Source organism: Myotis yumanensis, unplaced genomic scaffold (assembly GCF_028538775.1).
Source record: "Myotis yumanensis isolate MYYU_CA2020_CCGP unplaced genomic scaffold, mMyoYum1.0.hap1 SCAF_28, whole genome shotgun sequence".
In the NCBI taxonomy this organism is placed as follows: Eukaryota; Metazoa; Chordata; class Mammalia; order Chiroptera; family Vespertilionidae; genus Myotis; species Myotis yumanensis.
In genome coordinates, this window is record NW_027223779.1 from 394427 (window position 1) to 418513 (window position 24087).

General features: G+C 46.2%; 1 protein-coding gene across 1 annotated transcript in view; it reads right to left on the reverse strand.

Moving 5' to 3' along the window:
- LOC139000769 (sulfotransferase 1C4-like) overlaps positions 1 to 20239 on the reverse strand; it is a 33363-nt gene extending 13124 nt beyond the window's left edge. Inside the window, exon 1 of the mRNA XM_070402815.1 lies at positions 19927 to 20239. Coding sequence (XP_070258916.1) covers positions 19927 to 20092 — 166 coding nt within the window. The 5' untranslated portion in view covers positions 20093 to 20239. The remainder of the gene's footprint in view (positions 1 to 19926) is intronic.
- Positions 20240 to 24087: the final 3848 nt, after the last annotated feature.

Here is a 24087-nt window from a genome sequence, read left to right on the forward strand (position 1 = left end):
ACTTTCACAGGGGTTGCCTAAGACCATCCTGCATATCAGATATTTACATTATGATTCATAACAGTAGCAAAATTACAGTTATGAAGTAGCAACAAAAATAATTTTATGGTTGGGGGTCACAACTTGAGGAATTGTATTTAAAGGGCCAGAAGGTTGAGAACCACTGCAATAATAGAAAGAAGGCCACAGGAGGTAGTAAGAATATTACTACAGACAATCCATCACCTGCAGGAGGACACTGACAAGGGAAGATCACTAGCACAGAAGGTCGTTGCAAAATACTCCAGCAAGCCAGTAGTAGTAAAAAAGAAGGTAATCAGATTGGAAAATGAAGCAATCAGTAGAATGCACCTCCTTTTCAAGGCAGGAATTAGCAGAACTCAGAAAACGATTGATTAAAGGAGAATTAACGGACATAGTATGAACTTGGAGGCGACACATCTATGTTAAGTGCAGATGAACTCACAGTAGTAATAGATGCAATACAATTAGCCAAATTAAAAACAGCACTAAAGGAAATTGCAGAACAACATTCAAATACAGTAAGATCATTATGGAGCTGGATAGGAGATGTGTGGAGAAGAGCATTCCCAGCAGTGGACCTGTCTTCAGGACAGTTGTCAGAACATTGGGGTCTCTTACACAATTACAGACCCAGTTAAGGAAATGGGTGATTCTAACAAGCCTCTCTAAACCACCATGGGAAAATTCAGAGGTAGAAGGGATAGTCAAGGTACTAATAAGAAACGCCCAGATGGCTACAAAATGCAGCCTCAGAACCTTATCGCAGGGTCCAGCACTGCAGAGGATTTTAAAAGGAAAATCCAACTGCACCAAGACCTGTTAGCAGAAAAGAAATTCGCCTTCACAGCAGAGGAATCAAAGAAATATTCATTCCCCATGCAACAGTATAGGGGACCTCCAAAGCCCTTACAAACACGCCAAACCAATCAAAACAGGCAGAATGACCAGTACAGACAAGGACAAGCTAATTACTGGAGAAGGAACAATTCATTCTTCAAGAACAATAATCCATTCAGAAGTAATAATAACAACTCAGTCAGAGACAATAGTAATCCATTTAGAAATAATAATCTATTCAGGAATAATCAATCCACCCAGCCACAAAACCCATTCAGACAAAATGACCCTTTTGGGAACAATAACTTATTTAGAAATCGAAACTTTAAACGAAATCCCAACCCCTTCCAAAATGGACAAGGCACTAACCCCTTTAAACAAAACTCAAATCAAATCAGGGAAACTGGTAGGGCTCCCACCGACCACAGCAAGTTCAGCAGTAGGGGGCACAAACAAATTTACCCACCCCTACCCTTTGGAACCCTCCCCAACATAAATATTACAGAAACATTTCTCATGGAACATGACAATAGACCATACATAACACTACAAGTATCACTACATGGAAGTCATTTTCAAAACCACTCATTTTTAGTAGATACAGGAACACAAGTCTCTTTACTAAAAGGCACAGTAACACACAACAAAGTAGTCACAGAAGGAGTAATGGGCAATGTAATCTGAACAGCACCCACTCCTGGACGCATATAAAGGAAAGAAAATCCCAGCAACCTTTTTGATAGCACCAGAAATTCAAAACATTATAGGTATGGACTTAATCCCACAACTCTTTAGTCACATCATACATAAACCTACATTACATAACATACAGACATTCTTAACAGCACTACAAATACCTCCATTAACATTACCAGAACCAAATACACATTCATTCACACCTCAAAGCCCTCTAAAAGGAGGACATGATGATGGAACCAAAGCACTTAAAAAACTTCTGGAAGAGGCTAAAATAGAACCAGGCAGGTCACACATTTATAACAGCTCAATCTGGCCTGTAAAAAAGCCTAACGGCACCTACAGGATCACAATAGACTATCGCAACCTGAATAAGGCCTCACCAAAGAGAGATGGCTGCCTGCCTGACGCACAAGATGTAATCAATATGACCCAAAAAGCCGACCCAAAACGCATGGCAGCAATTGACCTATCAGACATGTTTTCCGCCATCCCAATAGCTAAGGAATCCAGACCTATTACCACATCTACATGGCAAGGTAAGCAATCGCAATTCAAAAGACTTCCACAAGGATACAAAAATTCACCTACAGTTGCACACAATTTACTTGCCAATAACATCGACCCCACCAAATGTAAATCTACAATTATACAATACATAGACGACATCCTACTCTATAACAATGACAAGGATACCCTTCAAACTGACTTAGACGCACTAGTATCTCATTTGAGATCACTAGGCTGGATAATTAATCCTGACAAAATCCAGCCCCCAGACACCAAAACAACATTTTTAGGCATCCACTGGAGTTCTGCAGGCGGAAACATACTGAACAAAGTAATAGAGAAATTGCTAAACCTAAAAGGCCCAACCAACAAAAAAGAAACACAACAATTAATGGGACTTTTCATGTACTGGAGACAACACATACCATATCTGGCAGACATTGCAAAACCCATATACAAAGTCACCAGGAAAGCAGTATCTTTCATATGAACCCAAGAACAGGAACAAGCATTTAAACAATTAAAGGATTACATACACCACTTTCAATCCCTACAAAGTATCAGACCAGGAGACAAAATAATACTAGGCATTAGTTTCATGGCAGAACATGAAACTAGCTGGGGACTAGACAAAAGAGGAACAGAAGACGAAAAACTAATGCCTGTAGGATTCTGGACTCAGAGATTCCCTAACTCTTACCACAAATTCTCTCATTTTCAGAAACTAACCTGGACACTCTATGTGGCATTTTGCACATGGAGCCCCTGACTGGACTTAACCCAATAACCGTGCACAGCACATTGCCCCTTAAGGCATGGCTCAAAATGTCAGCTGAAGAATTGGCAGGTTCCCAAATGGATGAAAAGGTTCTCTCGGGGAAGTGGTACATTAACACACGAGAAACCTCTGGCTCCAGTGAACCAGCCCTCCTCACCAAGGAGGTCAACAAACTTGAGGTGGAACCACCTACCCGTGCCAACAAGTTTGTAAGACCACCCAATCCGATCAGTGTGAAAGGGCCACAATATAGCCCTGAACTTAACAACGCCTGGTTTACAGACAGATCAGTTTCTGTAACCGGTGACCCGTGCGAATGGAGAGCAGCAGCCTTCAATCCAGCGACATCACAAGTGCTAACGACGACTAGTAGGTCCAAATCTGCTTAACATGCTGAACTCATAGCTACATATTTAGCCTTTAAGGACTCAATTGACAATCATAAGCTCAAAATTTATGTCTTTTCCGACTCATGGGCAGTCTGTAAAGGAATCACTGAATGGTAAAAAGGCTGGTTAATTAATCGCAAACCTTTATGGTCACAAGACTATTGGATAAAACTCTACGGCCTCTCCAAGCAAATTAAAATATACATGACACGAGAAACCAAAATGGCGGCATAGGTAAACACCAGAAATTGCTGCCTCCCACAACAACTTCAAAAGTACAACGAAAAGACAAAACGGACATCATCCAGAACTACAGGAAGGCTGGCTGAGTGGAAATTCTACAACTAGAAGGAAAGAGAAAAGCATACCGAGACTCAGAGGAGCTGCGGAGGTGGAGTGCAGAGGTACGGAGGCTTGAGCGCTCGGAAAGGGGCTGGCACCTGAGGATGCTGCTGTCTTTTTTAATCGGGAGGGAGTCTCAAGCTCCCGACTGCTCTGAACTCTAGTTGCGGGAAGTCTCTGGGGACCCAGACTCATACGGGGAGAAACTGGACTGTCTGGCAAAGGCAGAACTCTGAACTCAAGGGCTGCTTTCTCTCAAAGGTGCTTGCAGCGATTACCAGGACACTGAGACGTGGGGCCCCTTAGGGCAGGGCTGAGGATCAGCCATAGCTGCTTGCCCTGCCCTGCTGATTCCCTGAGACCCCACCCGACCCAGGCTGCAGCAGAGGCTTTTGCATAGGAATGCCCTGGCCCTTCGCAATCTGAAAATTACCTAACAAATTGCAACTGGGCCAGACAGACCCAGAAATTCCAAGAGAAGTCCCCAGGCCCCACAGCGGCTTACATTGCTTCACAGCTGGGCCTCATCTGGGCACCTCCAAACCCCAAGAAAGAAAGGGGAATCTGCAGATTTCTTTGTAGCTCCTGCTGGGTAGCCTCAGGAAGAGGCTAAATTAGCAACTCCTTAGATCCAAGACCCAGTGTACCCAGTGGTCAGAGTGGGACCATCCAGATTACAACTCCTCAGATCCATAAGGGACACACTCAGGGGGCAGACTCAGTGAGCACCAAAGCCCCACTGAAGCAAGTCTTGCCCCAGAAGGGTGTCTTCAGCACAGAAGTTCTCCCACTGCAGACACAGCTGATTCTCACAGCCAATTGGCCTGGAGGTCAATTCCTCTCAGTGATACCTACAACAATCAAGGCTTAACTACACAAGACTGTGCACAAAGCCCACAAAGGGGTGCACCAAGAGTGTCCACCTCAGGTAATTGGAGAGGCTGAGCCACTGGGCCCTATAGGACACCTAGTGCACAAAGCCACTCAGGGAAACATAAAAAATGTGGAGACAAAGGAAACAGGTCACAAATGACAGAAATGGAGGAAAGCAAACTACTGGATATAGAGTTCAAAACCACGGTTATAAGGTTTTTCAAGAATTTTCTGGAAACTGCTGACAAATTTAGTGAGACCCTGGAGGATATGAAAAAAGACCAACTAGAAATTAAGCATACACTGACTGAAATAAAGAATAATATACAGAGATCCAACAGCAGACAAGAGGATCCCAAGAATCAAGTCAAAGATTTAAAATACCCAACCGGAAAAGCAAAAACAAAAAAGAATCCAGGAGAACCAAGATGGCGGCATAGGTAAACACCAAGACTGCCGCCGCAAACAACCACTTCAAAAATACAACTAAAAGACGGAACAGACATCACCCAGAACCACAGGAAAGCTGGCTGAGGAGAGACTCTTCAACTAGAAGGAAAGACAACAGCAAACCGAGGCTCAGAGGAGGCGCAGTGTGGAAAATACAAAGGTACCGAGGTGCGCGCGCAAAGCGGGCTGGTGGCTGAGGGCGCCGTTGTCGTTTTCAGTCGGGAGGGAGTCTCAGACTCTGAGCTCCAGATCCGGGCGAATCTCTAGGGACTCAGACTCAGACGGGAGAAGCGGGATTGTCCGGCATCAGTTGGAATCTGAGGACAGCTTTCTCTCCGAGGTTTGCAGCGGCTGCCGGGGTTCTGAGAAGCAGAGCCTCTGGGAAGGGACTGAGAGCAGCCACAACAGCTCCCTCCACCCGCCCTGTTGATCCCGCCCCGCCCAAGCCCTGCACAGAGCCATTTGCCGGATTGCCTCAGGCAAAGGCTAGATTAGCACCTCCCCAGAGGACGGAAGTTTTCCACACAGCTGATTCTCACAGCCAGTCAGCCTGGTGGTCAAATCCCTCAGTATTAACTAAAAAAATCAAGGCTTAACTAGAACAAGACTGCGCACAAAGACCACAAGGGGGTGCACCAAGAAAGCATAAAAAATGCGGAGACAAAAAAAACATGACAGAAATGGAGGATATGGAGCTAAAAAACGCAATTTTGAGGGCTTGCAATAAACTTGTGGAGAGCCTCACAAAAAATAATGAGACCCTCGATGCTACGATAAAGAAACTAGAAATTAAGCATACAAGGACTGAAATAAAGAATATTATACCCAATAGCAGACCAGAGGAGTGCAAGAATCAAGCCAAAGATTTGAAATTCGAAGAAGCAAAAAACACCCAACCGGAAAAGCAAAATGAAAAAAGAATCCGAAAATACGAAGATAGTGTAAGGAGCCTCTGGGACAGCTTCAAGCGCACTAATGTCAGAATTATTGGGGTGCCAGAAGATGAGAGACAGCAAGATATTGAAAACCTATTTGAAGAAATAATGGCAGAAAACTTCCCCCACCTGGTGAAAGAAATGGACTTACAGGTCCAAGAAGCACAGAGAACCCCAAACAAAAGGAATCCAAAGAGGACCACACCAAGACACATCATAATTAAAATGCCAAGAGCAAAAGACAAAGAGAGAATCTTAAAAGCAGCAAGAGAAAGAGACTCAATTACAAACAAGGGAATACCCATACGACTGTCAGCTGATTTCTCAACAGAAACTTTGCTGGCCAGAAGGGAATGGCAAGAAATATTCAAAGTGCTGAATACCAAGAACCTACAACCAAGAGTACTTTATCCAGCAAAGCTATCATTCAGAATTGAAGGTCAGATAAAGAGCTTCACAGATAAGGAAAAGCTAAAGGAGTTCATCACCACCAAACCAGCATTATATGAAATGCTGAAAGGTATCCTTTAAGAAGAGGAAGAAGAAAAAGGTAAAGATACAAATTGTGTACAACAAACATGCATCTATCAACAAGTGAATCTAAGAATCAAGTGAATAAATAATCTGATGTACAGAATGAACTGGTGATTATAATGAATCAGGGACATAGAAAGGGAATGGGCAGACTATTCTTGGGGGGGGGGGGGGGAAGGGGAATGGGAGATGCGGGAAGAGACTGGACAAAAATCATGCACCTATGGATGAGGACAGTGGGTGAGGAATGAGGGCGGAGGGTGGGGCGGGAACTGGGAGGAGGGGAGTTATGGGGGGGGGGAGGAACAAATGTAATCTGAACAATAAAGATTTAATTTTAAAAAAAAGAAAAGAAAAAAGAATCCAAAAATATGAAGATAGTGTAAGGAGCCTCTGGGACTTCAAGTGTACCAACATCTGAATTATAGGGGTGCCAGAAGAAGAAAGAGGGCAAGATATTGAAAACCTATTTGAAGAAATAATGACAGAAAACTTCCTCTACCTGGTGAAAGAAATAGACTTACAGGTCCAGGAAGTGCAGAGAACCCCAAACAAAAGGAATCCAAAGAGGACCACACCAAGACACATCATAATTAAAATGCCAAGAGCAGCCGAAACCGGTTTGGCTCAGTGGATAGAGCGTCGACCTGCGGACTGAAAGGTCCCAGGTTCGATTCCGGTCAAGGGCATGTACCTGGGTTGCGGGCACATCCCCAGTAGGAGATGTGCAGGAGGCAGCTGATCGATGTTTCTCTCTCATCGATGTTTCTAACTCTCTATCTCTCTCCCTTCCTCTCTGTAAAAAATCAATAAAATATATTTAAAAAAAATAAATAAATAAAATAAAATAAAATGCCAAGAGCAAAAGACAAAGGGAGAATCTTAAAAGCAGCAAGAGAAAGAAAGTCAGTTACCTACAAGGGAGTACCCATATGACTGTCAGCTGATTTCTCAACAGAAACTATGCAGGCCAGAAGAGAGTGGCAAGAAATATTCAAAGTGATGAATAGCAAGAACCCACAACCAAGATTACTTTATCCAGCAAAGCTATCATTCAGAATTGAAGGTCAGATAAAGAGCTTCACAGATAAGAAAAAGCTAAAGGAGTTCATCACCCCAAACCAGCATTATATGAAATGCTGAAAGGTATCCTTTAAGAAGAGGAAGAAGAAAAAGGTAAAGATAAAAATTATGTACAGCAAATACATATCTATCAACAAGTGAATCTAAAAATCAAGTGAATAAAAAATCTGATGAACAGAGTAAACTGGTGAATATAATAGAACCAGGGGCATGGAAAGGGAGTGGACTGATAATTCTTGGGGGGAAAGGGGTGTGGGGGTGCAGGAAGAGACTGGACAAAAATCATACACCTATGGATGAGGACAGTGGGAGGGTTAAGGGCAGAGGGTGGGGTGGGACCTGGGTGGAGGAGAGCTATGGGGGGAAAAAAGAGGAACAACTGTAATAATCTGAACAATAAAGATTTAATTTAAAAAAAAAGAAAAAGGAAAATGAATCTAAGGCATAAAGACTTATGATAAAATGAACACCTATGAACTCACCTCCCAGTTTATTGTTAGGTTTAATGTAAGGTTTAATCTGAGATTTAAGATTTAATCTGACCAAAGCCAATAAATTGACCAAGACAAGCAGGGTAAGAGCAAAATATCGCGTTTATTGGAAGCTCTCGGGCAAGGTCCCACGGTCTGGGGGTGCAGGCCGGGGGAGTCACACCCGCTATGCCTGGCAGAGCTTTTTTATGCTGCTGTTGGACCAATCAGGTTTATCTGAGGTAGCTTGTGGAGGGTGATTGATGAGCGGGAAGTTGGTACAGCTGCACCCTGGCCATCTTGAGAAGTCTCCGGTGGTTATTTATTGGCCATCAGCACAACAGGATGCTCTGGTGGGTCCCAGGATGGCAGCTATTGTCCAGCAGGATGTGGCTCGGCAGTTCTGGGTTGTTTTGTTCAACTCAGCTGGTGGGATCAGGAAAGACCCTATTTTCCCAGCCCCAGACCTTACATTTATGATGGGCAACAGGACTATCCCTTAAATCCCCCCCCCCCCACCCCTCTCAGAGATAACCCCCATTGAGAGCTTTTTGTTTATTATTCCTTTGTATTTCTTCATAGATTTATCACCTAGGCTTTGTCCCAAAAACATCTTGAACAATTTTGCATGGTTTTTTTTTCTCGTAATATAAAAGGAATCATTTTCATGCATTCTTTTACAAGGCACTTTTTTTTGTTCAGCATTATATTTCTGAGACTCACTTGTGTGGTTCTGTGTAACTGGTATTAATTAATCCATTTAGCTATTGATTAGCATCTGGGTTATTTCTATTTATTTTGCTATTAGAAATAATGCTGCTAGGAGCTCTTTTGTATATTTCCCTAAGTACACCTATGCAACGATTTTTCCAGGGTGTATTTCTTGGTGTGGAATTGCTGGTTCATTGGATATACCTTCAAAGTTATTAAATAATGGTAAACTGAATTTGGTTTCTAAAGAGAATTATACCAGTTTACATTGTCACCAGAAATACATTGGTGTTCTATACCCTTTGCTAATCATTGCTATTACAATATTGTTTTTGATTGCCAGTCTGGTTGGTATAAAATGTTTTCTCATGGGGTTTACATGTTCATTTGTTCAATTACTAGCAAAGCATAGCATATTTTCATGTTTATTGGCCATGTTTTTGCCCATTGGGTGGGTGGCCCTTTGCCTATTATATGTGATGCATGTATCTTCTTCCAAATGTCTTTGACTCCCTTTGTGTATCTTTCAATAAACATTCTTTAAGTTTAAAATAAAATAAAATATACAATGATGCATGTCAACGCTCACGCCACAGACAAAACACCCACATGCTCCACAACCCAATAGCAGATACATTAGCAGAAGGCATCACACCTGAAGACAACATCACTATCGTGGACAAATCAAAATCATTAGCAATTAATCTAAAATTAGTAAGAAATGAAAATAATGACTAGTCCATCACCCTTCTTCCTAAACTTAAATTTAGGAAAGAAAATGGCAAATACAAATTGCTCCCATCTACGTCAGAACTCACCTTTGCACCACAATCTATACAACAGATACGTACAACATTAGGATACCTCAAACATTCTTCTCTTGCCCCTTGGTTCCTTAAGATGCAGGGGTCCTCAAACTTTTTAAACAGGGGTCCAGTTCACTGTCCCTCAGATTGTTGGAGGGCCGGACTATAATTTAAAAAAAACTATGAACAAATTCCTATGCACACTGCACATATCTTATTTTGAAGTAAAAAAACAAAACGGGAACAAATACAGTATTTGTATTGCATGTGGCCCGTGGGCTGTAGTTTGAGGACCCCTGCTAAGAGGAACCTAAAGGCACCCATTAAACTCATCAAGCAAGCAATCAATTCCTGTGAACAATGCAAAGGCACTCACACGTTTAAATCTCTTATAACACCCAGACTGACTAATGCATTTGTGCCTAAGACTTGATTAGGCTTGCCTAATCAAGCCTTACAAATTGATTTTATTGGACCACTTCAGGTACCCTTTGCAGACAAATATGCATGCACTATTGTTGATACAGCAACTGGAATACTTTATGCTTATGCCTCAAGACATCCAAATGCAAAAACCACTATTCAAGCACTCTCAACATGGTTCTCATTCTATGGACCACTGCAAATCTTTCAATCAGACCAAGGCACACACTTCACAGCATCATCAGTCCAACAAGAAGCACAAGACTTAGCCATCGATTGGAATTTCCACCTGCCTTATAACCCACAAGCAGCTGGACACATAGACACAATGGCCTCCTCAAACACAAACAGCAAACACTACTCATGGACAGGTCATTCAAGACACTACAAGAATTACTAGACAAAGCATGTCTACAACTAAACTCCACACCTAAGGCAAATAGACTTTCCCCAATAGAAGAATTACTCCAACCACACATCTACACTAATAAAAGAGAAACATGGTAATTAGCGTACGACCGCTACCTTTCCCATTGGCTAATCAGTGAGTATATGCAAATTAACTGTCAGCCAAGATGGCGGCCGGAAGCCAGGCAGCTGGAAGCGAACATGAGGCTTGCTTGCTCCAGTGACTGCAGACTCCAACGTTCCCCGCCTGACTTGCCGGCCTCTGAGTTGCAACTCTAAGCAACTATGTACTATGTTGCAAATAAGAAGCTAAACAAAACCCCAGAAACCAGCTTTCAGCCTGCCGGGATCTCAGAGCTGAAGTTATACATTGTTTCGATTATAGAACGGCAAACAAACCAGATAGGAAGCCTCAGAGCTAGAGCCAGAGCTAAAGCTGGACCAGAATAAAATAAAAAAAAAGAGAAAAAAAAGGAGTGGTTGGGAGCTTCAGTCAACAACCGCCAGCCTGAAAGCAGCCCTCAGCCCCTCACCCAGACTGGCCAGGCACCCCAGTGGGGACCCCCACCCTGAAGGGTGTGTGACCAGCTGCAAACAGCCATCATCCCCTCATCCAGGCTGGCACCCCAGTGGGGACCCCCACCCTGATCCAGGACACCCTTCAGGGCAAACCAGCTGGCCTCCAGGCCTCTATCCTATATAGTAAAAGGGTAATATGCCTCCCAGCACCGGGATCAGCGGAGCCTCGAGGCCTCCTGGCACCGGATCAGTGTGACAGGGGGCAGCGCCCAAACCCCCTGATCGCCATGCAGCTCTGTGTGTGACAGGGGACGGGGCCACAACCTCCCTATCTACCCTGCTCTGTGTGTGACAGGGTAGAGCCATAACCTCCCCATCGGCCCAGCCCTGAGTGTGACAGTGGCGGCGCCCCAACCCCCTGATTGGCCCTGCTCTGTGCGTGACAGGGGGTGGCGCCGCAACCTCCTCATCGACCCTGCCTTGAGTGTGACAGGGGGCGTTGCCCCAACCCCCTAATCGGCCCCACCCTGAGCGTGACTGAGGGTGGCATCGCAACCTCCCAATCCGCTCTGCTCTGTGCATGACAGGGGGTGGCGCCCCAACTCCCCAATCAGCCCTGCTCTGAGCCTGACCAGGGGCTGCACCTAGGGATTGGGCCTGCCCTCTACCACCCAGGAGCAGGCCTAAGCCAGCAGGTCGTTATCTCCTGAGGGGTCCCAGACTGCAAGAGGGCACAGGCCGGGCTGAGGGACACCCCCCCCAGTGCACAAATTTTTGTGCACCGGGCCTCTAGTTGTAAATAATTCCATTGCAGATCATGAACCACCCCTCAATATCACCAAAAAATTACCCTATAAAATCTTAACCAAATCCGCTAAGGCTGGCTCCTTATCCCCACAGGAAATAATCGCCCACTCTGGATCATCGCTCTTCTGGACTGTAAACAGTCTAGGACACCTACAACAAACCAAACTACAGAACTCTACCCTCTGGCATGACCCAACTGCTCACCCAAAAGCTTCTATATTGATCTCTACACACTTCTCTCACTCCCCTTCTCAATCCTTCCCACACTAGTTCTAGTGTTGACTCTCAAATGCCTCCTTAACAATGTGCTTAAGGACTGTCTGCATCTCCCTCTTTGGATTCCTCCTCCTTATAGCACTCTTAGCAACCCCACTGACACTCCATTGGATGTGGTGTGGTGTCCGTATCTTTCATGTGACAATACCACCACCACCGAGCCCGCCATCACCGTCCACGCGACGCTAGAGACCTTAAAAAACCCCTGCTCCGCTCTTTATAACTATACCCTCTGCATCCTAAACAAATAGTACCCCTCTCTTTTTCAGTGATCAGGCACTGGAAACCCGGAACAACTAGATGAATTTCTAGAAGAAATCTCAGCAGTCCCAGTACCCCCACAATCCACACCAAACCAATCCCCCACTTACCCTACTGTTCTCTCTACCCCACTTCCAATTAACCCTCCTTCAGAACGAGCCCCATACCCAACAATTCCTCCTTACCCTGGTATTGCTCTTGACAATTATCGCATACGACTTCACCCCCTGATATGTAATGATTCTTGGTACTGCTGGATACCCAACTCTTATTCTGAAAACCCAGCAAACCTACAGACTAGCCTCACAGGCCCAGTGAGACAAAGTCTCCATAACCTGCTGGATGATATTCAAGCATTTTTTAAAATATATTTTATTGATTTTTTTACAGAGAGGAAGGGAGAGAGATAGAGAGTTAGAAACATCAATGAGAGAGAAACATCGATCAGCTGCCTCCTGCACACCCCCTACTGGGGATGTGCCCACAACCCAGGTACATGCCCTTGACCGGAATCGAACCTGGGACCTTTCAGTCCGCAGGCCGACGCTCTATCCACTGAGCCAAACTGGTTTCGGCAGATATTCAAGCATTTGCTGAATATCTCCCAGAGCAAATTACTATTAATTACCTCCACCTCTTACAGCACTACACTCGCTTGGTGGAGGCAGCCATCTACTCTCCTAATAGAGACCCAGATCCTATCCCAACTACTCTCATTAGCAACCTCCTTCATTGCTTCTTATGCTCCACTATCAATCCCCACCATTTCCCCTCACGCTGCCAATATGGGAATGCATACCCAGTATCACTCAGGAAGAAATCACCATGCACTTTAGCACAAGACATCATTCAGGATTTAGAACAGGGAGACATGCAATTAGATATTTTCTGTTACCGCTAGTCTTTATGCTCTCCCTTATTACTGCCACCTCTGCTAATGCTACCACTACTATTGATACCTCCAATGCCTCAACCCATACTTCTATAATCACTACTTCTATCTCGAACCCTACCACTGCTCCCTCTACTACCACAACAACAATCCCTTCACTTATCTTTCTTACACATCCTACCCATATACCTAAACTGAAAAAAATCGGGAAAACACTATGTGTACCCAACTGTACACATAGTGACAAATAATACTTCCTTATTCTCATACTCTATAGGACACTTTGATTTTAATACCTCGATCTACTACCATAGCACCTATAAACTCTGCCCTGCATACCTTCCTGCACACTCTTGCCAAACCCTTGCACTAAATTCTGAGCAAACGACTCTTAGAGCTCATTACTACACCCAACTGAAAAACTGCACACCACTTCAATGGTTTCAAGATGCACTCACCACTAGATCAATATCAATCATAGACACACAGCATTGTGAACCATCAACTACAACATATAAAACCATTAACAAATCCTCTTATTCTCAACCCATCCAAAACATAGATCCCTTTGTTACTCATGTATACAAAGAGCAAATCTCAATGTCATTCCCTTTATGGAAAGACTAATGCATTTCTGGTACATGGGTGAAGAGGGAGACAATTTTGAGGATTATGAGAATTTGGGTTATGATGAATACACAAATGACACAATTACAACATCTACACCTACAACAACACCTACAGGAATACCTATCTTTAACAGACATCCATTCTTTTCACCACCTACTAAACCCAACTCTCCCACTAGGATTCAATGAAATGGAACATTTTAATATGACTCATATAATCACAGAAAACAGTATTACATATTATCAATACTACCTCATAGGCTTTCCTAACTTTCCAATCTTCGGCAACTTCTGCATTGACTCATGTCACCAACACTTATATCACCTCTTACAACACCACTAGAGGACGTCATAACCCCTCAGGAATTTTTAACCTCAGACTAAAATTTCTGGCCATACATATTCCACAAGTTCTTACAGATCTCATTACACCACTTGTATTTAAAAATTTCAACAATCCTTTACTCCAAATTAATAACAATCTTAAACTTGGTAAAATAGCTCGCATATGCTTCATTGCATTTATCCCGAATGACACCCAGTCCAACATAGAAAATTTCTTTAAACAGAAAAAAATGATGACTCTGATTTAGTTCTTGGAGCATACATTGAACTTCTTACGGTTCTCAATTGCTTCAATGCCATGGAGAAAGTCTCTCCTCAAGTCTTATGGCTTCTCCAGGCACACACTGTCAGACAACACGAATCCGTTAAATGGAAAGTATCCCAACCCGAATTTTGGGGATTTTGGAAAACAAACTTCACAACACCACATTTCCCAGGAGTCATATCCAACACACACACATTACTTGAAGACAAACCTGTTTACTCCTTTAATGGATCTCACCTCTGTAACACTACAGCAACCAGACACAGAGCATACATTCTTGCAAATCTCACTAACATACCCCTATCTCCCAACTTTCATGCAACATACCCTAAACTCCCCATTGTGAAACTTCCTAATATAACACACAGCAATATCTACAATACCCTCAGAAACACTCTCTACTACACCCTTGATGGAGACCCTTACACATGGGCAAATGTTTCATGGTCGAAAGGAAACTACAAATTCCCAGTCTTCCTACTTAAAAGGACTACGCCCATGTATAGCCTTACAGGTGGCTGTGTCTCTCACCTCCAATTCGTGGGATTCAAACTACCCTACCTACTCCAGACACATCAAACCTATGCTTCTTCCTTCAATTCTCTTCACACAAATCCATATTCTTATGGCCCATTCCCTATTACCTCCTGGACTAACTTTTCTATTCCTTTCAAATTCACTACTGGCAATAGCGTAGACACTGCCAATTCACCCAGCGACTCCACCACATACATTTATCAATACCCTAAAACTGTAATCAGACCTAATATCATCTCTAATCCTGACCTAAGACACCATTCATGTTTAAATATTCAGGACGACCTTGTAAACCTTACATATAACATCTCATATGGTCTGAAACCTATTGCATGGTTCTACAATTTTGGAGCAAACATTAATCCAACAAACACACACAGACTTTCAGGAACCCTATCACAAAGATACCAACAATACATGCTCCACTATATGGATGGTGCATGGAACAAATTATACCTACACTCTTACTCACCCATTACAAACCACACTGTATTACACACAACTCTCTTTTGCGGATTGCTTTACAAAAAACCCTCTTCAACCTTGCGTTATTCATAGAGGATGTTATAACAGCACAGTATGCCTTAGAACATACCACTACCAACCACTATTCTCTTATGGCATCACCAACCCTCAACCTTCTACATCTCCACCACCACCAATTATAACCCAAACAAACAACCCAATGAGAATTATCTACAGACCTATAATCCACTCTACAACTATTATTTTTACAAAACAAGATTTTCTAGTAACTACTATCATTCCCCAATGCGCACCCCTCAGAAATAAACTCCAAGTTAACCTTCCATCACTGCCATCTATTGGACAAACCAACCGCAGACACTTGCTTCAACTTGGACTCGCTGTTGCAGCTCTTTCTCTCACGGTCTCTTTAGCTAACACTGTCAAAATTGCCGAAATATCTTTAGACCTACAAAAATACACCAAACTTCAAAACTCTAGATATAATGAACGCTTACACCTTATATCTAGAAATTTCCACTCAGCCTATGAATTAGCAATCCAAACCCAACAGCAACTGAAACTACTCTCAGCCGGAGCAAAAACCATGGATGACAACATCCGCCAGCTTCACGTAGACCTTCAGGATCTCAATACCAGGTTCTCAGACTTCCAACTACTTTATTCCTGCCAACAAACCCAAAACTTCCTCACTGTGCTCTTAAAGACATTCATACCCTATGCTTCTGGGACATGGCTTCAACCCAACCTGGAGTGATTCAACCGCTATGGTTGATTTCTCTAAACCTGTTGGCTGCGATTTATTCTCTTGCCAACTAACTATTCTTCCTACAATAGGTGGCGAACACCTGGTCGGATATTCTGCCCTAAATCTCCCTGCACTCTTACCTGACGGTACGTGGGCTAAACCCGATTCTGACCTACTTTATGCTGAACCTTACTTCTCCCCCCGAAACTCCCTTGTTGAATTCACACCTAATATCTACATTGCTGCCAACCCACTTCAACTGTCCCTCTTCTCAGTCCCCATGAACCCCCATACCCCAGAACCCCTTATATATAACTTCGGCCATTTTTATTTCCTTACCTGCTTTGTGAATATTACATATTATGATTATACCTCTAATTCTGACCTTCCTCTTGATTCTTCTAATAACTGCACCCTTCTTTCTCACCCTATGAATATTATATATCTTAATGACACCCAATATTCCTCCTTTATTGAAAGAACTTCCCTATATTTTCATCCCTCTGTACCTATCCAATTCTCTATCTCCCTGAAGCATTACACCAACCCGTTTCCATTAATAACACCATTTCTAAGTTAAAAGAACTCCAGAAACACTCTGATGACACCATCAAGAAACTTGGAGCAACATTGAAAGCCATCGACCACCTACTCCTGACACCCAACAGCATGACCCTCAACACAGCTGCAGACCTGGCCGACCTTGACAAACACTGCGACTTCAGGACCACCATCGCTTCTCTCTGGAGGACTGTACCTTGCACCCCACACTGGAATCTCTTTAACCCCCTCTATTACATCCAAAAAGGATGGAACTCTGTCACCTCTACTTGGCAAACAGCTAAAACCATTTTATTTGTCTTAGCCATTATCTACCTCCTCTCCTTCTTCATTAGATTCCTACGCTGCAGAAAAAATAAAATTAGGGGTCGACCAAGATGGCGGCGTAGGTAAACACCGGAGACCGCTGCCGCAAACAACCATTTCAAAAATACAACTAAAAGACTGAACGGACATCACCCAGAACCACAGGAAGGCTGGCTGAAGAGAGACTCTACAACTAGAAGGAAAGAGAACAGCAAATCGAGGCTCAGAGGCGGCGCAGTGTGGAAAATACAAAGGTACCGAGGTGCGCGCGAAAGCGGGCTGGTGGCTGAGGGCGCGGTTGTCGTTTTCTGTCGGGAGTGAGTCTCAGACTCTGGGCTCCAGATCCGGGCGAATCTCTAGGGACCCAGACTCAAACGGGAGAAGCGGGATTACCCGGCATCAGTTGGAACCTGAGGGCAGCTTTCTCTCCGAGGTTTGCAGCGGCTGCCGGGGTTCTGAGAAGCAGAGCCTCTGGGAACGGGACTGAGCGCGGCCATAACTGCTCCCTCCGCCCGCCCTGTTGAGCCCGCCCCGCCCAAAGCCTGCGCACAGCCATTTGCCGATCGCCTCAGGCAAAGGCTGGATTAGCGCCTCCCCAGAAGACAGACGTTTTCCGCACAGCTGATTCCTATAGCCAGTCGGCCTGAGGGTCAAATCCCTCTAGTGTTAACTACAACAATTAAGGCTTGGCTAGAACAAGACTGCGCACAGAGACCACAAGGGGGTGCACCAAGAAAGCATAAAAGATGCGGAGACAAAAAAACATGACAGAAATGGAGGATATGGAGCTAAGAATCGCAATTTTGAGGGCTTGCCATAAATTTGTGCAGAACCTCACGAAAACTAATGAGACCCTCGATGCTACGATAAAGAAATTAGAAAGTAAGCATACACGGACTGAAATAAAGAATATTATACCCAATAGCAGACCAGAGGAGTACAATAATCAAACCAAAGATTCGACAAAAAACACCCAATTGGAAAAGCAAAATGAAAAAAGAATCCGAAAGTGTGAAGATAGTGTAAGGAGCCTCTGGGACAGCTTTAAGCGGTCTAATATCAGAGTCATTGGAGTGCCAGAAGATGAGAGACAGCAAGATATTGAAAACCTATTTCAAGAAATAATGGCAGAAAACTTCCCCCACCTGGTGAAAGAAATGGACTTACAGGTCCAAGAAGCACAGAGAACCCCAAACAAAAGGAATCCAAAGAGGACCACACCAAGACACATCATCATTAAAATGCCAAGGGCAAAAGACAAAGAGAAAATCTTAAAAGCAGCAAGAGAAAGAGGCTCAATTACCTACAAGGGAATACCCATAAGACTGTCAGCTGATTTCTCAACAGAAACTTTGCAGGCCAGAAGGGAATGGCAAGAAATATTCAAAGTGCTGAATACCAAGAACCTACAACCAAGATTACTTTATCCAGCAAAGCTATCATTCAGAATTGAAGGTCAGATAAAGAGCTTCACAGATAAGGAAAAGCTAAAGGAGTTCATCACCGCCAAACCAGTATTATATGAAATGCTGAAAGGTATCCTTTAAGAAGAGGAAGAAGAAGAAAAAGGTAAAGATACAAATTATGAACAACAAACATGCATCTATCAACAAATGAATCTAAGAATCAAGTGAATAAATAACCTGATGTACAGAATGAACTGGTGATTATAATAGAATCAGGGGCATAGAAAGGGAATAGACTGACTATTCTTGGGGGAAAAAGGGGTGTGGGAGATGCGGGAAGTGACTGGACAAAAATCATGCACCTATGGATGAACACAGTGGGTGGGGAGTGAGGGTGGAGGGTGGGGTGGGAGCTGGAAGGAGGGGAGTTATGGGGGGAAAAAAGAGGAACAAATGTAATAATCTGAACAATAAAGATTTAATTTAAAAAAAAAAAAAAAAAAAAGAAACAAAAAAAAAATAAAATTAATTTTTGGCTCCCTGTGGTCCCCCTCCCCATATGTCCCTCGGGGACCACCAGGTGGAATGTTATAATAATGTTATGGTCATAAGGAAACCCCTCTAATGTGTGGAAATAATTACTGTGTGAAATGTTTGCTGTGTGAAGACCCCAATACTCTGTAACTTCCAAAATGTGGTGAATGCCCCACTATCTTGATGTGAATGCCCTAAGCCCTTAAAGTGTAAACACCCTGCTCCTAGCATAAGGCACACCGTCTGGCCCACACGGATAAGACACAAGTTGTTTACTACTGGCTGTATAAGAGCAGATTTTCTTCAGTGGACATCTCCTGCCTGATGAGAGGCGGACTCCACGTCACTCCGTGAGACGAGCCCCTGATTGACTGCTGTGCTGTGTGAGCCTGACCCAACTGCGGCCGCCCGTCTGTCTCTGTCTTCATCGTCCGTCTTTCGGTGCGCATCGCCGGGCGCATTTGCTGGAGCCTAGGACCCACTAGGAATAGTTGTGATTGCATACTAATTCTGTCTGTGTGTTCATGTGTTCCGGCTCGGCTCAACTGTCTAGGTTTGAAGTACCAGGGGGTAGGCCGTTATTGCTGACCCCTGGTCACCTGCGTATGTCCCACTAAATCTAGACAGATCATTAATTAATTGGGGCATAACTGGGACACTTAGGAAGAACAGCTCTCCGCTCCTGACCTGCAGATTTGAGGGCTGCTGAGCAGGTCAGCAGTGCAGAACCACAGCTCCCCTACTCGTCCCCAAATCAGCCTGGGTCCCTTTCCTGCTCACCCACACAGAGCGGCTTTGTACCAGGCCCACAGGAAGGCCTGCCTGGGGAACGAATCAGTCACCAAGTCTAGAGCCCTTTTGTTCTTTGCTGTTTTATTCACGCCCTTCTGAGGAAGTAAAACGAAATGTGCGTTGCTGGAAGAATTAATCGCTTAAAACTTGTAGGTCATTTTAGTTTCAGTTTCCACGGCGATTTGCTGTGGCCTCACTCTGCCCAGCCAGCAGCCTCCTCTGAAACCCGGTCATCTCTTTATTTCACTATTAAGGCATTTCCCGCCCCCTCCCCTGCTCCCTGCCCGCCCCACCTGCTTCAGGGTAGGTGCAGATGAGCAGGTCCTCGGGCCTGGCCTGGAAGTCCCAGATCTGGTCCCAGCTGTCGCAGGTGGGCGTGGGTTGCAGGATTCCCTTCACATAGTCCACAGTCATGCGCTCTGTCCCATCCCATTTCAGCTCCATTCTGCTCAAGGCCATTGGTGTCGGGAGTCGAGTGCTATTCCCACAGACTGCGGGCTCTCAGTCAGCACAGAGCTGTGGTCGGACACCCTACAGGCAGCCTCTGACCGCAGCCTCCTGGGAGCCTGCGCGGGGCAGGGAAAAGCCGCTACCTGGTGGCCCCGCCCCGAGCCGGCCTGTGGTTTGGGACTTCGCACTCAGGCGCTTCCTGGCCTCGGCCCTCCCCCGACTGCGGCACCCCGGCCCCGCCAATCCGAGCGCTGGGGTCCTCCCCCGACTGCGGCACCCCGGGCCCCGCCGATCCGGAGCGACACCCCGGGCCTCGCCAATCCGAGCGCTGGGTGCTGCTGGCCCTGCCCTCGGCATCAATGCAACAAGGGTCAGGGCCAGCTCTCACGTGTCACCTGTGCTCATGGGATAAGGCGCAGGCGCTTCAGCTGTCTCTCCTGGGAGGTCTACGCCGAGTGCAGGGGTGACAGATGGCAGCAGCGAGCCACTTCCTGGCGGCCGGAGGGCAGGCCTGTGGCTGTGACCCACGAGGTCCCGGATGGGACCCTCCCGGCCCAGAAACCGACAGGCTCCGCTCTGGGTTTAAAGAATAAAACAAACTGGCTCATGAGAGGAGGTTCCTTCCTGCTGGAGCGTGTAGTGTTCCTACCAACAGGCGTCTCTTCACGGCTCTTAAACAGGTTGTCTCAAAAGCAAAGGGAGTGACAGGGGGGGTTGCGTTAGGACTCGCCCCACCTGCTTCCTCCTTGGGGCTCACTCCAGAGGCGGCTGTGGGCTCGTTTCCGGAGCAGCCTGGCTCCTGAGAGCCGCTTTCCTCCTCCCTCGGGGCCCCCTCCTCCTGGCTGACCAGCTCTCCATAGGCCGGTTCCTCTCCATTGTCCCTTCAAATGCTAAGTGCGATTGGTCACCAGCCAACTTCCCTGTCGTCCTGTGATACAAGAGAACAGCCATCGCTCTGCTCCTGTTTCTCTTCCTGGCACAGAGCTCCTAACCTTTGGAAGTGCCTGTGGTTGGAGCGCCCTTGCTTATTCATGAGGAGTCCCTCCCCACCACACCTGGGCAGATGCTAATGAGGGGCCAGGGGGCCCTGGGATAGTCTCCCAGTGGAGCGGGCTGGCCACACCCGGAAGAAGCGCATGGCTAGAGGGTGGGAACTTTTTCAGGCCCATCCCCAACCTGCAGGGAGGGGAGACTGGCTAAGGCCCCAAGAAAGCTCTGGCCACTGAAGCTTCAGTGGGTGGTGAGCACGTGATGTTCTGGGGGGGTGACAGGCCCAGATGCCATGGGAAAGGGCCTGGACCCTCTCTGCCCCTCTCCTCAGCCCTGGAACTATGAACTTCTCCCACTAGATGGCTGGAGAGAGAGCAGCTGGGTGAGGCTGGTTAGGTTCTCTCCTGGGCTTTGAAGCAAAAATACAGAAAGAAGTTGTCAGTCTGTTGTGAGAATGGCCCCTAAAGCTACTAGTGAGAAGGCGGAAAACAGGCAGGAAGGTTCTCTTAGTGCCTGTGTGTGGCCTCTGAGAGTTCCATCCCAGACAACAGCAACACAAACCAGGCAGACATGGCCCCGCCCGTTTCACTGGGGGTTAGAGCATCGGCTGCAGGCCGAGGGGTCGGGTTCAGCTCCAGCCAAGGGCACTTACCTCCATTGCAGGCTCGATCCTCGGCCGGTCAGGGCAAGTGCAGGAGGCAACCAATCGAAGTGTCTCTCATGTCAGTGTTTCCCTCTGTCTCTCACCTGCCTTCCACCCTCTAAAAATCAAGGGCAGAAAATATCCTTGGGTGAGGATTTCCCAAAATATAAAAGAATTAGGGGGAAAAGCAAGACAAAAATGAACCTAAAAGCTTTACTTCTCTCAATGGACTGGAATTCCTTTGTTCAAAAGTTAGTGAAAACGATTTCTCTTTTTGCCTTGACTCCTGGGCCCAGCCTGGGTTCTGACCAACCCTGAGGACTTCTCATTAGCCGTCCTTTGGGTGTAGGGATCCGTTGCTATACATGGTGCCTTTGAAACTTTTACTGAATCACAATAATATGGTACCAGCTCCTCGCATGTGGACCGTGAACTCCCTATGGAGCTGTGCGTCCTGGGAAGTGAGTGCAGGTACCGCGCTGGGGGCTGTGTCCACAGGAGACGGGAGTGACTCTCCCGAGCGGAGGGAGGGCTGAGTGGGAGACCTGAGGAGGAGGACAATGGTCGGTTTCCTGCAGGTGAGAGGGCCTCCTGCAATCCGCGGTGATCACGGTCAGCTCAGGGTTCAGGCAGCGCATGGTGGAAAGGTGAGGGCGTCCACCTTTGTGATCTCGGGCGACACCACGTGAGCCGCCAAGCTGGTCTGCCCCCCAACCTGACCCCCCAACCCGACCCCTGTCTCAGAGCTCCCACCTCCTGCACAAGCTTTGCTGTGGGTGGAATTAGGACCCGGGCAGCTTGGAGCGTCCCTCCCGTTTCTTTTCCTGTTTACTCATGAACTTTTCCTTCTCTGTTGACAGGTTTTTCTTACCTTTTGTTTCTCTGGAAACGCCTAGTCTTGGCAGGTGCGATGCGGCCCAAGCCCTGGGGGTGCTTCCTGGTGGATGCAGGCCCAGCCCAGCGGCTGCAGGTGCCGCAGCTCAGGCTCAGCCCCCAGCCTCCTGCCCCTCTGCTCAGGGCGCCCGCCCGGGAGTGAAACAGGCCCCATCGCTCCCCACACTGGGCCGCAGGCTCCAGGCAGAACAGCCTCTGCGGCCCCCGCCCCCACCCCACCTCCGCACCCAGCTGTTTCCCTGAACAACACTCCCGTGTGATCCTCCCGCCCTTGGTCATGCTTCCTCCTGCCTCTGTCATCGAGGTGCCAGGAGTCCTTACCTCAGTTTCTGCTTCTAGGAAATCTGCCTGAGAACCTGGAGCAGCCTACCGCTTGGAGGGAAAAATGGATGCTTCAAAGTAAAATACATTTTTCCTCTTATTTTGTACTTTTTCTCTAATTCAAGCTATTAGCCACAGCTTTTTAACTTTATAAGAGCATGAGTGACATGTTTTATTCGTTTAGAATTAACTAGTGACTGTTATAGAAAGAGACCTAGCACTTGGCCCTAGAGGTGGGGGGAGGGGGATAAGAGAGAGACCTGCTCCCCTCTCTCCTGAATGCCCCCCCCCCTTGGGCTTTGCTGTTGAAGAATTACTCCCCTGGGTCTTGAAGGGTCGCTGGGCCTTCTCGAACCTCTCGAACCTCTGAAGGAAGTGACCTTGTGAGGTTTTAGAAACACAGTTGACCCTTAAACAACGCAAGGTCAGGGGCGCCAACCCCCTCGCAGTCAAACACCTGCGTTGACTTCTGATCCCCCCAAGCCAACTCCCAGTCGCCTGCTGGTGACCGGAGCCTTACCAATAACAAACAGTCAAGTGGCACGCATTTGTGTGTTACATGTTACAGACTGTGCTCTTCCAATAAAGTGAGTTAGAGTCGTAACCGGTTTGGCTCAGTGGATAGAGCGTCGGCCTGCGGACTGAAAGGTCCCAGGTGGATTCGGGTCAAGGGCATGTACCTTGGTTGCGGGCACATCCCCAGTAGGGGGTGTGCAGGAGGCAGCTGATCGATGTTTCTCTCTCATTGATGTTTCTAACTCTCTATCCCTCTCCCTTCCTCTCTGTAAAAAACAAAAAAAAATTAATAAAATATATTTTTTTAAAAATGAGTTAGAGAGAACATGTTATTAACCAGGTAACTGCCACGCATCCAAAACGGAAACCATCCCCACTGCGTCTGTAGACGCTTATGGCGTACGAAGGGTTAAGAGAATCATAAGGAAGAGACGATATTGTATAAAAAGCTGGGTATACGTGGACTTGCTCAGTTCAAGCGGGTTTGTTTCAAGGTGGCCTGTAACTGGTTAGGGAGGCCGCCTGCACTGCGGTGATGGGGAGAGGACCTGCCGGGCGGACCGGGTGCAGCACTAGTGGCCAGGGCCGGGCTGCAGGGAGATGCCCGGGTCACGTCCCCGTTTCCTCCTGTTTCTGTGGC